The 13938-nt window shown below is 40.6% G+C and overlaps 1 protein-coding gene across 7 annotated transcripts in view; it reads right to left on the bottom strand.

Moving 5' to 3' along the window:
* Positions 1 to 13938, bottom strand: part of agfg1a (ArfGAP with FG repeats 1a) — a 31963-nt gene that overhangs the window by 13589 nt on the left and 4436 nt on the right. For 2 of the 7 annotated variants that reach the window (XM_047391281.1, XM_047391285.1), the window contains exons 2-7: positions 11224 to 11317; positions 8533 to 8648; positions 7513 to 7678; positions 6390 to 6552; positions 4593 to 4682; positions 242 to 334 (exon numbers count right to left, since the gene is read on the bottom strand). In XM_047391281.1, the coding sequence (XP_047247237.1) occupies positions 242 to 334; positions 4593 to 4682; positions 6390 to 6552; positions 7513 to 7678; positions 8533 to 8648; positions 11224 to 11317 (722 nt within the window). Of the gene's footprint in view, positions 1 to 241; positions 338 to 4592; positions 4683 to 6389; positions 6553 to 7512; positions 7679 to 8532; positions 8649 to 11223; positions 11318 to 13938 lie in introns of all 7 variants that reach the window. The other 5 variants (XM_047391282.1, XM_047391286.1, XM_047391283.1 and 2 more) reach the window with 3 other exon arrangements.

Genomic DNA, 13938 nt, shown 5'->3' with positions numbered 1-13938 from the left:
CACTCTTGAAAAACATGCAGTTATTTTATTTTGTATTCAGGGCTTTTTCAGAACTGATTGATGAGAAGGTTTAGGCAGCTGAAGATATGTTAGAACAGCTAAAACCAACAGAAATTAGAATTTCACACATATCATGCTTCACACAATGCTACTGGTAAACAACTACTTTGTGTTTAGCCTGTTTGTCTTGGAGAAATGATGCCTGTTGTTAAATATTAGTTTTGAAATGAGCTTGCTCTACCTGTATTTGGAGGCTGAAATGAGGCTTGGGGTGAGGGGCTGCTCCCGAACGCTTCAAAATTAGCAAATCCTGCACCTGCGTTGACTTTCTGTGCTGCTGGTGGTGAAGATGAGGTGATATTCAGATGGACGGATGACAAACCAAGGAAAAAAAAGCAACAAAAAGTGAGGGGAGAGGTGTGGATGAATGAATTTAGACACAACATCTAACAACATAGGTGACTGCAATGGATTTATATGAAAGACAAACAACCATGAACTGGCAAGATATAGACATTCAACCTTTTTCCAGAGATTCTGAAATGCATTTTGACATATAAACCAAATAATATGTACATATGTGCCTAGGTTTTCCTTGAGGAAATATGTGGATGGCACTTCAGCCCCTAGAGACATTGAAGTCTTGACAGGGTTTTGCTTTCTGTGAAGGATAATTTCCTTTCATTTCCCTCAACAGAAACAGTTAACTACAAAGATTTGTTTGAGGCTGATGTCAATCATGTTTTGCAATTGTGGTGAATGGCTATTGATAGTGAACAAATTCTGTGGACAAATCAGCTTTGTGGGTCAGCCAGATGGTTCTGTTAAAAAAACAAAAAAACAAAAACAAATGGAGTCTATTCCGGGCGATTCCAGTAGAAAAATAAAATCAATAACGGAGGCATTTTTAAATAAATGACCCTGACTAGATCGACCATTTTGCTAAATTTGTCACAGACCTCTAGCAAAAATACTCACAGCCCAACGTGCAGCTTCTAATGGGTTTCCATCGACTTAAGTGCTAACACCAGACCCTCTTCCACATAAGATTACTTTTTGCTTTTTTGAATTGTGCCGCTCAAGGTGGCAGCAGGTTGGAGTAGCTCTGTTACTTTTGATCTGATGGATTCTTTTTTGGGAACTCTTCCTCTTTTGGTGGATACAGTTGATTTCTTTTGGACGACTGTCCTCTATGGTGTCGGATGCTGTGCTTGGAGGAATTTTCCTAATACTTTTCTACTTTTGGACATTTGTTATGATGCATTTCCATGGCAACAGGGTTATTTCTTACAACCGGGAGCAGCTGATTATTATCTCAAAAGCTCAAATAATACTTCAACTACAACCCCTAATCCTTGATGAGTTCAAAAGGAGACGCCGTGGATGCAGAGTAGGAACTAAGAGAAGAGAGAGGAGGAAGTTCAAACCATCTCTTCCATCGATCATGATGGGCAATGTGAGATCATTGGGAAACAAGTTGGATAAACCCTACAAAGGACCCAGCCAGAGTACCGGGAATGCAGTATTGTGTTTTACTGAGACATGGCTGCACGATCATATCCCTGACTCCACCGTCTCTCTACCTGGCTTTCTAACTATATGAGCAGACAGAGGTTTAAAGAGGAGCGGCAAATGTAAAGGAGGTGGACTGGCAGTACTTGTGAACAACAGATGGTGTAATCCAGGATATGTTACTGTGAAGTGCCGTCTCTGCAGTCCAGATATTGAACTGTTAGCAGTAGTATTATTTACCCAAAGTTCACCAGTGTTATTTTGGCAACAGTTTACGTTCCACCTTTAGCTGTTGCCGACACTGCATGTGATGCCATCAGCTCAGTTGTTGCTAAGCAACAGACACAAGACCCCAATGCGTTTGTGGCAATATCTGATGATTTTAACCATGCTTCACTCTCTGCTACGCTTCCAATGTTTCAACAGTTTGTTGGATCGTTGGATTTGTTTAATGCAAATGTTAAGGACTCATACATCTCTACAGCAAGACCTCCTCTAGGCAAATTAGATCACAATCTTGATCTTCTCTGCTCGAAATATAAGCCCCTTGTTCAGAGGCAACCTGTAATAAAGAGGACTGTGAGAAGATGGTCACAGGAAGCTGAAGAATCTCTGCAAGGTTGCTTTGAGGCTACAGACAGGGACGCACTGTGCCGGCCACATGGAGAGGACATCAATGCCATGACTGAGTGTGTAACCGACTATATAAACTTCTGTGTGGATAACATCATCCCAACCAGAACCGTGTGATGCTTCCTCAATAACAAACCCTGGATCACCAGTGACCCGAAGGACCTGCTTAACAAGAAAAAACGAGCCTTCAGAGAGAAGACAGAGAATTATTGAGGAGTATACAGAAGCAACTTAAAGTCAAGATAAGAGACAGCAAGGAGGTGTACAAGAAGAAGCTGGAGAGCAAGCTCCAGCAAAACAATATCAGAGATGTGTGGTCAGGGATGAAGAAGATTACAGGCTTCAAGCAGAAAGAAGATCGGACTGATGGATGTCTGGACAGAGCCAATGAACTGAACACATTTTTCAATAGGTTCAGTTCAGAAACAAGCTTCACACCCTCCTCTCCTGCTCATAGCCAAACAGACATCCCACCCTTCTTTGACCCACAGGACCCACAGCTGTCCAGTAACACCTCAAATCTCTTTTCTTCCAAGTCAGCCATGGACCCTTCTGCTTCTACATGTTTGCCTTCAACCATATCAGAAGATGCTGATGCTTCCTTTGCTTCCCCCTTCCACCTGTGTGTCTCAAGAAGTCAAGTGAAGATGCAACTGGAGAGACTGAATCGGAATAAGACTGCAGGTCCAGATCATGTCAGCCCTAGAGTCCTGAAGGCCTGTGCAGAGCAGCTCTGTGGCATTCTGTAGCACCTCTTCAACCTTAGCCTGGCCCAGAAGAAGGTTCCAGTGTTGTGGAAGACCTCCTGTCTTGTTCCGGTACCAAAGAAAACTCACCCATCAGTCCTCAATGACTATAGACCTGTTGCCCTGACATCTCACATCATGAAGGTCCTAGAGAGACTCCTGTTGGGCCACCTGAGTAAGCAAACAGTAAACCATCAGGACCCCTTCAGTTTGCTTATCGCTGTGGAGTTGGAGTTGAGGATGTCATCATAAACCTCCTTCAACAAACCCACTGTCATCTGGACAAAGCCAGCAGCACTGTGAGGATCATGTTCTTTGATTTCTCCAGTGCATTTAATACAATCCAACCTGATTTGCTTTGTCAGAAACTCCAGAAGACTCAGGTGGAGGCCTCAACAATCTCCTGGATCAAAGACTACCTGACAAACAGACCACAGTTTGTGACACTGAAGGGTTGTGAGTCTAACCAGGTAGTCAGCAGCACAAGAGCACCACAGGGGACTGTACTCTCACCATTCCTCTTCACTCTGTACACCTCAGACTTCCAGATTGCTTCATCAATGAAAAAGGGATTTGAACATAGAAACGCTTTGTCGCTGTATTATGACTTTAATCATGTGGGTGAACTTCTGACTTGATAATTGTCAGCAGACAATCATTGATTTCCTCTACACGGAAGATAGAGTCAATAACCTGACTCTGAACGCCTTCAAGTCAAAGGAGCTTATCGTTGACTTTCGGAGGTGTAAACAGGACACACAGCCCATCACCATCAACACGGACAGGGTGGAGATGGTGCCGGACTTCAGGTTCCTGGGCACCCACATCAGCGAGGATCTGATGTGGACTACTAACTCTAACCTCTACAGCGATCCTGAAGAAGGTGCGGCAGAGACCGTACTTCCTGAGGATTATCAGGAAGAACAACCTGCGACCAGAGCTGCTGTTGTCCTTCTACCGCTGTTCTGTGGAGTCGGTGCTGAGCTGCAGCATCTCGCTGTGGTTCTCCAGCTGCACTGCAGCAGAGAGGAAGCAGCTCCAACGGGTCATCAACACCACCCAGAGACTGACTGGCTGCCCTCTCCCCTCCCAGGAGGAGATTTACTCCACCCGCTGCCTCAGGAGAGCCCGCAGCATCATTAGGGACTCCTCACACCCCGGTCACTATCTTTTTCAATTGCTCCCTTCAGGGAGGCATTTCAGGGCAATAAGGACAAAAACAAACAGACTGAAAAACAGCTTTTTTCCAAGAGCTGTTGTTGCCCTGAACACCTCATGTACACTGTAACAACTGTTACTATTAATGACATAAACAGTAAATACATTCCGTGCAATTTCTTCAACACTAACTGCTATGCTACCTCATGTGCAATACTGGAACAACCTGTCAATATTCTTGTATATATTTTTTTTCCACCTGCACAGTCCTTATAACTTTTTTTATAACTTTTTAATATTTATTTTCTTTAATTTGCACTACTTCCCTGCACTGATTTTGTTCTGTTTTGTTTTGTTTTGAAAATTTCATTGCACCCATGTGGAGGAATGACAGATAAAGAATTATATTCTATTCTAGACTCATTGATAAGAAGCTGGCAGTTCAGAGTGCTGTATCGATGCACATTATTGGAAAGTTGAGTGGAAGGAAAAGGTGTGGTAGAAAAGGGTGCACAAACAGCTGAGTTTGGAGGATTCACAAACCATGGACTGTAGCTGGAGTTGCTGTTTCAAGAGCCTCACAGTATCCAGGATATGGGCTATAACCGTTGCATTCCTTGTGTAATGCCACCCCTAAACCAGAGACAACATCAGAAGTGTCTTACCTCGGCTAAGGAGAAAAGAAGTGGATGTTTGCTCATTTTGTCTAAAGTCCAGAGTCTGGAAGACAAGAGGTTAGGCACATAATCTAACTTGCCTAAAGTCTAGGGAAAACTTTCCAGTCAGTGGTGATTTGGGACTTGTGTTTTATCAAGTTCAAAGTCAGCACAGCTGCTACTAGGACATTTTAGAGCACCTCATGCTTTCCTCTGCCAAGAGGGTATATAGAGATTCAGATTTCATTTTCCAGCAGTACTTGGCAGGTGCCCAGACTTCAAAAAGTGCCGATGGTTTAATGACCATGGTTATCACAGTGCTTGATTGGTCTGCAAACCTGCCTGACCTAAACCCCATAGAGAATCTAAGGAGTTCTGTCAGGAGGAAGTTGAAACACCAGAACCAACAATGCAGATGAGCCAAAGGCCACCATGAAAGCAACCTGGACTTCCTTAACAAGATGACCTCCATGTCATGCAGGATGGACGCAGTAATTCATGCAAAAAGAACCAAGTATCATGAACATATACTGGCAAAACAACATTTCTGTTAAAACTCCTTGTTTATTGCTTTTACCTAATATTCTAATTTATTTAGATGTTGTGAGTGGGGCAGCCTGTTTCCCAGCCTACTCTTTTGTTCCTTTCTTAGTAAAATTGTGGAGGTGAATCATTCTCTTAATGTCAATGTACATATTGTTTATCTCGTCTGTAAGCAACAGTGATCACACCATGAAAAACCGAGCAGTGTCCACAGGTACACCGTGTCCCACAAAAGGCAGGTAAAGATTATTTTGAACACCAGGAACCTTTTCAAAAAGTTATTGCTTTTTTACCATCAGACCCAGTTCCTGTTTTTGTGGCAGCACAGCAGGAACTGTTTCTGACTTTAGTTCAGAGAAATGCTTTTTAGGAACATTCAGGACATCATCTGATGCAATCTTTTTGGTAACTGGTCAAATCAACAAAACTATACAGTGAATAGTACAAACAGTAAAACAACAGAGTGACATATAAGCATATGTAAAGCAACCAGAGAAGGAGAAAGCTTTAATGTTCCTCAAAAATCCATTAGAACCGACCGTTTGATCTTAAAAGAGCTTCCTTCTCATCTTCCATTTCATGTCGCTCCACCTGTTTACTTTGATGCAACCTAAAGAGGCCAAAAATAAATAAACTGAAACAACTAGTCCTTAATGTAGCTCCCACAGTACTAAGAAGGTGCATTTAGCAGCTATTTAGCACAATTCAAATATTTTAGAGGTCCATGTAGACCATGAATGAGTTCTTGATAAGGACAGCGGGTCAGTTGTTGCGGATCCTGTTATCTAACGCAGATACCAAAACCACTGTTCAAGGCAGCAACTTCTGTTCTCAGTGGAGTTACAAAAAGATGTTACAAAAGATTCATCTTAAATAATAACATTCATGAAAAAGAAGCAAAGAGCTTCTGCACTGACACCATCTTACCAGTACTTGCTGCATATGGACTCAACTGCCTATCAAGTAGACTACTTTCTATGATAATTGTTGGTTGTTGGTGGTTTCTTCAATATATGAGGAAAATGCCACCTGTGATGTTTAAACTAGGACATTTTAAACATCTCTGTTTTCTCTGCACATTTATACATCCGACATTTTAGCTACTTTAGTTAAATCAAGCAGTTATTAGTTGGATCCTTACTTGTGTGGCTGTTAAATTGTGCGAAGTTAGCAAAACCGGAGCTGGCGGCTGTGTTCACATTGGTTGGCGCTGCAAAGATGTCTCCACCCAAGTCACTGAGGAGGTCGAACTTCTTCTCATGGAACTGCTGTTGATGGGGTTGTCCACGGCTCACCACTGGAGACTGGTGGAGGCAAAAACACATGTGAAACAAACTGTTTTTTAATGGATGTGCTGGTTGCCATGTACTATCTATCTGAAAATGAGCACGATAATCCCAAAGGAAAGTTAAATGTTGTTGCAGCTCATATTATACAGGTTTCTTCAAAGAGCAGTTGTAGATGCTGATGGCTGTGGGCAGGAAGGATCTCCTGTAGCGGTCTGTCTTACTGTGGATCTGAAGAAGCCTCTGACTGAACACTCTGTTGTTGTATGATATTTATGTTGGGAAGTGGTTGGGCCATTTAAATTTTATTCAAATCCTTACAGAGACTAATTTAGAGATCATAGGAAGGAGTAGATAGAGAGAGGAAAGCAGGATGCCCTAATTAGAGCCAGTGGCCTTTGGAAAATGCTTAAATTGATGACTAGACCTCCAATGCAAATAATCAATCTGAACGAAGCTCTTCCTTGGAAACAACAGCAGTTGTAAATTGGCAAACGACCAAGTCAAATGTACAGGTGTCTTCACCAGGAAAGCTTTTATAACTGCATGAAACAAAACCCAAGTAAGTTCAGTGACATGTAACAGAAGACAAAGTAAACAAGGAGATTAAATGGTAGGATATTGTTTGAGCAAAAGATGCATGTCAACATTATGTGTCAAGAACACAAAATTGTCGAGCATCTCTAGAAGCTATAAATATAAAGTGTCCATTTAGCCTATTACATTGTTGTTTGTTTTTAGTAAGTCCATGTAAGTAGTCCTACTGGGTCATCGTGATGTTTAGGTAGGCACCATTTTCTAAAAGCTGGACCCAGTTTGTGGGCTACGATAAACGTTAATAATTTGATTTGACAGAATTGTTTGGGTTTTTTTGGGGAAGAAATCTTAATTCAGTTTCTTAAAAAAACAAAAACAAAAAAAAACATGCACTTATATTTTATGTTGAAGTGTTTATATGCCTGTCTCTGAAATATTCACCTGATTTTGTGGGGTATTCTTAGTCAGGTGCAGAGTGGGGGCCGACTCCCCCAACAGTGATTTAAGCGGTCTGACCTCTGGGGTGCTGTTGGTGCTGCTGTTTGAGGAACCAGAGATGGAAGCATTGGCCGTTGCCACAACCTTGGCTTGTTCAGGAGGTACGTACCTTGGAAGCAAATAATGTATGCAACACATTAAAATAATGACAAAACCACAGTAACCGCTAACAGAAATAAAAATCTAACTTCATAGATTTATTGAAACTTATTATCAAACACTTTAATGGAACCGAGAAATATAGACAATAATATTTGGTAGAATAATACTTTGTAATATAGTATAAAAAGGTACATATTTGGAGGTGCTAGCAGGTTGGCCATGATCACTGGATAAATCACATCTACAACAGTAAAGCACCATTATTGCTATGCGTTCCTGTTTGTTACAGAAAAATAATTTATGTGACAGAAAATTCCTGTTTGCACCTGAAGAGGCATGCTGAGACATGCAGCACTTTCTCCTCTGCTCTCATTTTGGTCAGCCTTCAGAGACTAAACACCAGAAGATGAGCTAAAAATAATTCTTTCATAATCAGGTGCATTGTCACAAATTTCCCCAACCTCTAAGAAAGAAAATAGTTCATATTATTCATGCAACAAATTTTTGTATCCAACCGCATAAAGCTTAGTTTTTATAGAGTACTAAACTTCGCTTTTCAAATCAAAAATGAACAATGACCTCATTTTTGTTGTACTAAATATTAACCTCTATTAGACACAACGCTGGTCTCAGAATAAAGACAACTGGGCTAAAGAACTAATATGTCAATTTAATGAATCCTTTAACTTCTTGGAGTCACTACTGCACATTTAGAGCAGCTTGACTGCAGCGACCTACATTCAGTGCACTCAAAGAGGGGTGTCTGACTGCTGGAGGCTGAGTGCCATGAGCTGCCTTTGAGACACTGCTCAGATCCATTCATTCGGATCTTTCCACAACCAGCTTGAAAAACTCGCTCACCATCTCTTCTTCTCGTATTTTTCTTGAAGGCACTCCTTGACTTTCTGTGGTTCTCTGAAGTCTGGTACTGATGAGGTTCTGTCGTCATAAAGACCAAGCCAGATCTGTTTACATACCTGGAACATATAAATGTAAGGGACATTTTCTTTTGTGAGGCCATATTAATGGATTTTAAACTGTTGAGCAAAGGTTCAATGATGAAAACAGAAAAATGAAAATAGATCAGCAAATAGTACAGAAGGAACATTTAAAGCCATTTTTTTTCTTTACAAACAAATGAAGAAGTTAGGCTTTTTATTGCTGATTTTCTTTGAAGCGGACATTTCAAGCTACAGGCCCATATTTTAATACATTCACACTTCTTTACATTCATAATTTTATATATTTTTTAATAATGGCCCATCAGTACAGCGCTTATATCAATCGCACTACATATCCTATAATGCACTGCAATCGTTACTCGTGGCTCAAGGCAGGGGGTGCATAAGCTGTGCTTGAGGGAGAGTCAGATAAAAGCAGGAAACTTTCTGCGTTAATAACAAACCAAGTCAGCCCCAGCCATGAGTTCACACGGTACTTCACTTACTTTGAAGGGCAAAACAAATAATCAGGAAGAGCTTTAGACTCCATTTGCTTTTGATGTTGAGAGTGATGTCGAGAGAGTACCTTGACACATCCAGAGGGAGCTTATAGAAGTGAAGTTTAACAGCAAACTCGCGGCAACGTATGCTGTGTATCTATTCTTTAGTGTGAGACGATATTCTCTTACTGATCCACACCTTCAAATAAAAGTTTTCACAGCTCAGAACGTGAACAGAAGTGGTTGCTAATTAAAACAAATGACAGTAAACATCCTCCAGAGAAATACATACAGGTATTTGAGCTGTTCAAAGTTCTGATTAAAACAGGTCTGTTTCACAGGTCCAGTTTTGAGTTTGATCATCCCCGGTCATGCATCAAAAGTTCAAAGTTTTGACAGCTGTCTAGCAAACAGTTAATGACATGCTCCACAATGAAGGTAAGCCAAAAATGGTCACTGGTAAAGACGCTGGCTGTTCACAGTGCTGTATCCATGCTTATTTAAGGAAAGTTAAGTGGAAGGAAAACAAGTGTGATCATAAAAAGCCGCATAAACAACAGTGATAACCGCAACCTTGAGTATACTTTGAAATAAAGCCCATCCGGGAGTTTCGGGAAATATTCACAAGGTTGAGTCAGTGCCTCAAGTGCCACTACACTGAGAGGTATCTGGGACATGGGCTGCAACCGTCATATTACTCTTGTTAGGCCACTCCTAAACCAGAGACAAAGTCAGAACCATCCTACCTCAGCTAAAGGGGATAAGGACAAGATTGTCACTCAGTGGCCTAAAGTTCTCCTTTTCAGAAGAAATCAAATTTTGCATTTTATTTGGAAATCAAGTTTCTTGTGGCCTGATGAGAAGGTTCCAGAGTGTGTTATTACTTAGTAAGCCATGTCATCAGTTGGTGTTAGTCCAGTGTCTTTTCTTAAGTACAAAGTCAGCAAAACCAGCTACTGGGCAATTTTAGAGCACTTCATGCTTCCTTCTGCTGACAGGCATTACGGAGATGCTGATTTCATTTTCCAGCAGAACTTGGCACCTTTCCACGCTGCCAAAGATACCAATACCTGCTTTAATGACCATAATATCGCTGTGCTTGACTGGCCAGCAAAGTCGCCTGGCCACAACCTCTCAGAGAACCTATTTTCTATTGTCCCGACAAAGATAAGAGACACCAGACCTAACAATGCACGAGCTGAAGGCCGCTATTAATGCAACCTTTTCTTAACACCTTAGCAGAGCGGAAGGATGCAATGCACCATTAATGCAGTTATTCATGCAAAAAAAGAGGCACGAACATACATGGACATAATACGCAGCAGGCAGATACGGCGGTATTAAAAAAACCTTTTTAATATAATATTCCAATTTTTGCAGAAACCTAATTTTAAGTTTTCTTTAGCTGTGAGCCAAACTCTTTAAAACTAACAGAAATATACACTTGAAATACACCAAGCTATCTGTAATGAATCTATATAAGAGAATCCCTTGGAAAGAAAAACTGAAATAAAGTTTTCAGTGATATTTCAGTTCACTAAGATGAGCCTGTATTGGCAGTGATAAAAATAGAACATCAAAATCCAAGATAAATACATTAAAGACAGAACAAAACAGTGTGAAGGCTGAAATAAAACAGCTGAAGAAAAAAATGATGGAGTAATATTTACAGCCGTGGAGGACAAAGGCATCAATCCCAATTCTCTGTCTGAATGCCGGGCCAATTTGCTCCAGCTTAGATTAAACCGTGCCTTCCTGGTGACGCTGAGCCATTTTATGCTCTGTTTACCAGAGATGTGATGACGGCCTTGATGGACTTTGGTTCCTCTGTTTACACCATCCTCCTCAATCAGATTTTAGCAGAAAGATGAATGACTAACGTTTCATAATGAGACTCCATGATAATTATTAATAAAAAAATGGGGTACTTGGTACAATAGTTGGTTTGCAAAACTCAGACCATTCACTAATCCACAAAAAGATCGAACATATTGTGATTTTACTCAAACACTTTAAAGCGCCACCTGTAAAGTAACTCAGGTAAACCAAAAAGAAGAAAAAAAGGCCTTTAGGAAAGTGTTGTGCAACAAAGCAGGTTCCACCATGCTTACCTCATTGCCATGTTTCTGTAAGAACTCGATTTCCTGCTGCGTGAATGTTGTCATGGAGATAGACTTAACTCTGTGAGGTGGATTCAGTCCCCGTCTGCAGGCAGAGAAATTGAAACTGGGGTCAATTTGATTTCAGGACACAGTAAATGAAACCATCGTCTTGATGTACTCCACAGCCCAAATCCGCCCCTCCCCAATTGGATGGGGATGTCTAATTAGATACAAGCTGATAGGCTGCTTGTGTAACTGAGCCAACTACTAGAGAGACAAAACTGAAAGGCAAATCACAACATATAAGCAGCAAAGGAGGAAGAAAACAAAGGAAATGGGTGAAACACTTCCTTAACTTGCACTGACTGAACTGAGGCAATCAAACAATAAGTAATTTCCCCTAATATGGAAACTATTAAGGAGTAACATCAGTTGTCTCACACAAACCTTTACTAATTCTCCTTTAGAAGGTCACACAGCTCATGGCACGGCAGACAAAGTCAAAAATGTTTTCCTAACTGTGTCAGATAAAGGGTGATCAATAGGCAGGGCTATTCTGTCTGAAAGTTAAAACTAACTCTGATATGGCTTTAAGGTCGTTTAACGTACAAGCAGAACATTCTGTGACTTTAGGGGACAGACATCTGAGCTGGGAAAACAAATAATAAAACAAGTTCGTTATTCATTAAATAAAAAGAGCAGAGCACATCAAATCCATGTGTGCAGAAACATCAAAGTCAACGCAGTTCCCAATAAACACCATCGAATTATATTCCCAGTTTTTACTTTCAGTACAAACCAGTAACAAAAGAAGAGTGCCAGCATAGAGTAGCAGCGGATGAAATATTTTGCTGGCGATCACAAAACCCGATCACCTGTACCTCATACTTTGCAGCTTGGAGAGGCCCTGTGTAGTGCATCTCCCCCTTTCCTTCACACAAACATGTCGGCCGTGTGGAACTTTTACACCGTCTGTGAGAGTGATTTAAAGCTTCCGCCCTGCGACATGCAACGGAAAAATAACTCGCGGGGGAAGCACGTCAAAATGCATCAACGCAACAAATTTAATACGACATTTAAAGAACAAGCACTGGGAGGAGTATGGTGAGTTTTCGAGGCTCGCTGCAGAGAATGAATAGAAGACGGAGCAGTCAGACGGCAGTTAACGCAGCCCAGGCTAACACTCGTCCGTGTGAGCGTGACAGTCAACAGGCTAGGCAAATCGGCCGAAAAATGCAACTCCACTTTGAATGTTTTTCTTTTCGACTTGACATTATTTAATTTAGACAATGTTGTGAGATTTATTTGACTTCCTCCATTATTTAGCCTGTTGAGGGCCATCATTTTTTCAATCTGTTAAAAAATGTATTACTGATAGCAGGTTTTTCAGTTGTCCTTTTGACTGAATGGTTGCTGCATTGTGCCTGCAAGTTTTTTGTATTTTGTCTCTTGAAAACATGTTTTTCTCTAAATGTAGGTGATCTTATGGTTGCCTTTTTCAAGCCAGTAGCACATAGAACTACATTGAAAAATTTACAGCCATTCTATATGATTGTATCAGTGATCGGCACTCGTGGGTGATCGGTATCGGAGAGACATTAGTCAGGTGACACATACACAATAGAGACACTGAACGCACTAAGGTAACATCTGAACTCCAGAATTAAGTGACCCAACATTAGAAATCTAAGTATAGTGCAGATGTTTCAGTAGGAAATCCAGAACTTTACCAATTTTGGACATTTGCCTGCATTTCTATGCTTCTCAAAATTAAAAGGAACAAACAGAACTCTACTATTTTTACTCCTGCCGTTCATAGCGTCCATCCTGAGGAGGTTTTGATTCCATACAGTATTTTCTCTGTCAAACTGTTGGATTATTTAGTATCTGAAATTAGATGTTATACTGGTGACATTAAATTAATGAATGCTTATATGTGAGATGTGGACACAACTGATACTTTGGACGTTCTTTTTAGTAAGCAAAAGATTGTGACATTTTACAACTGTCTTGGAAAAACTATCTTAAGTTTCACAGTTACTCTCTCCAACTGTGTTGTGCACAAAGCCGAGCCAGAACATGGAATGAAACACTAGACAAGGTTGCTAAATTATTGACAGGTGTTAACTTTCTCAGAACTTTTCATCACGCTCATTCTTTTCACGTTCAGTCAGCTTGGCTCACGGTTACTCAGAGTTACAAACAGCAGAGAGACACACACAGAAAAGGTTACTGCAGTGCACTCCACACAGGTTGTACAATAAACAAGAACAGAAGACAAAGAGAGATACTTCCAACGCTTTATCAGCTTCTGTTCAGTTCTGGCCTGCTAAGAACTCATGTGAAAACAGAAAAGACCAAACTAATTACTTAAAATAAAAAATAAAAACACATATCTGCTGGATCTACCACAGAAATAAAAAGCTGACTCAACCAACAAAATGAACAAAAGACAAAGATTCATGACTTGACTTTATATAAAAACAACCTTCCCAAATATGAATTTCTTTCTCGTTTTTTTTTTTTTCCGACTTTTAAAATGTATCAAGACCAGGCGATAAACTTTTATCAAAGGAAAAAAATCTCTTGTATGCAAAATACAGTGAGAAAAGACAGTTCAGAAGGTCTCCAGCACCCTGCGAAAGGTAAACGATAAGATCCTATAATAATCAAGATGAAACTAGGTCAGAAACAGGGAAAAAAGTCCCATCGCCCTAAAGGCTG

Source organism: Girardinichthys multiradiatus, chromosome 18 (assembly GCF_021462225.1).
Source record: "Girardinichthys multiradiatus isolate DD_20200921_A chromosome 18, DD_fGirMul_XY1, whole genome shotgun sequence".
In the NCBI taxonomy this organism is placed as follows: Eukaryota; Metazoa; Chordata; class Actinopteri; order Cyprinodontiformes; family Goodeidae; genus Girardinichthys; species Girardinichthys multiradiatus.
This window is presented reverse-complemented; position numbering and strand designations above follow the sequence as displayed.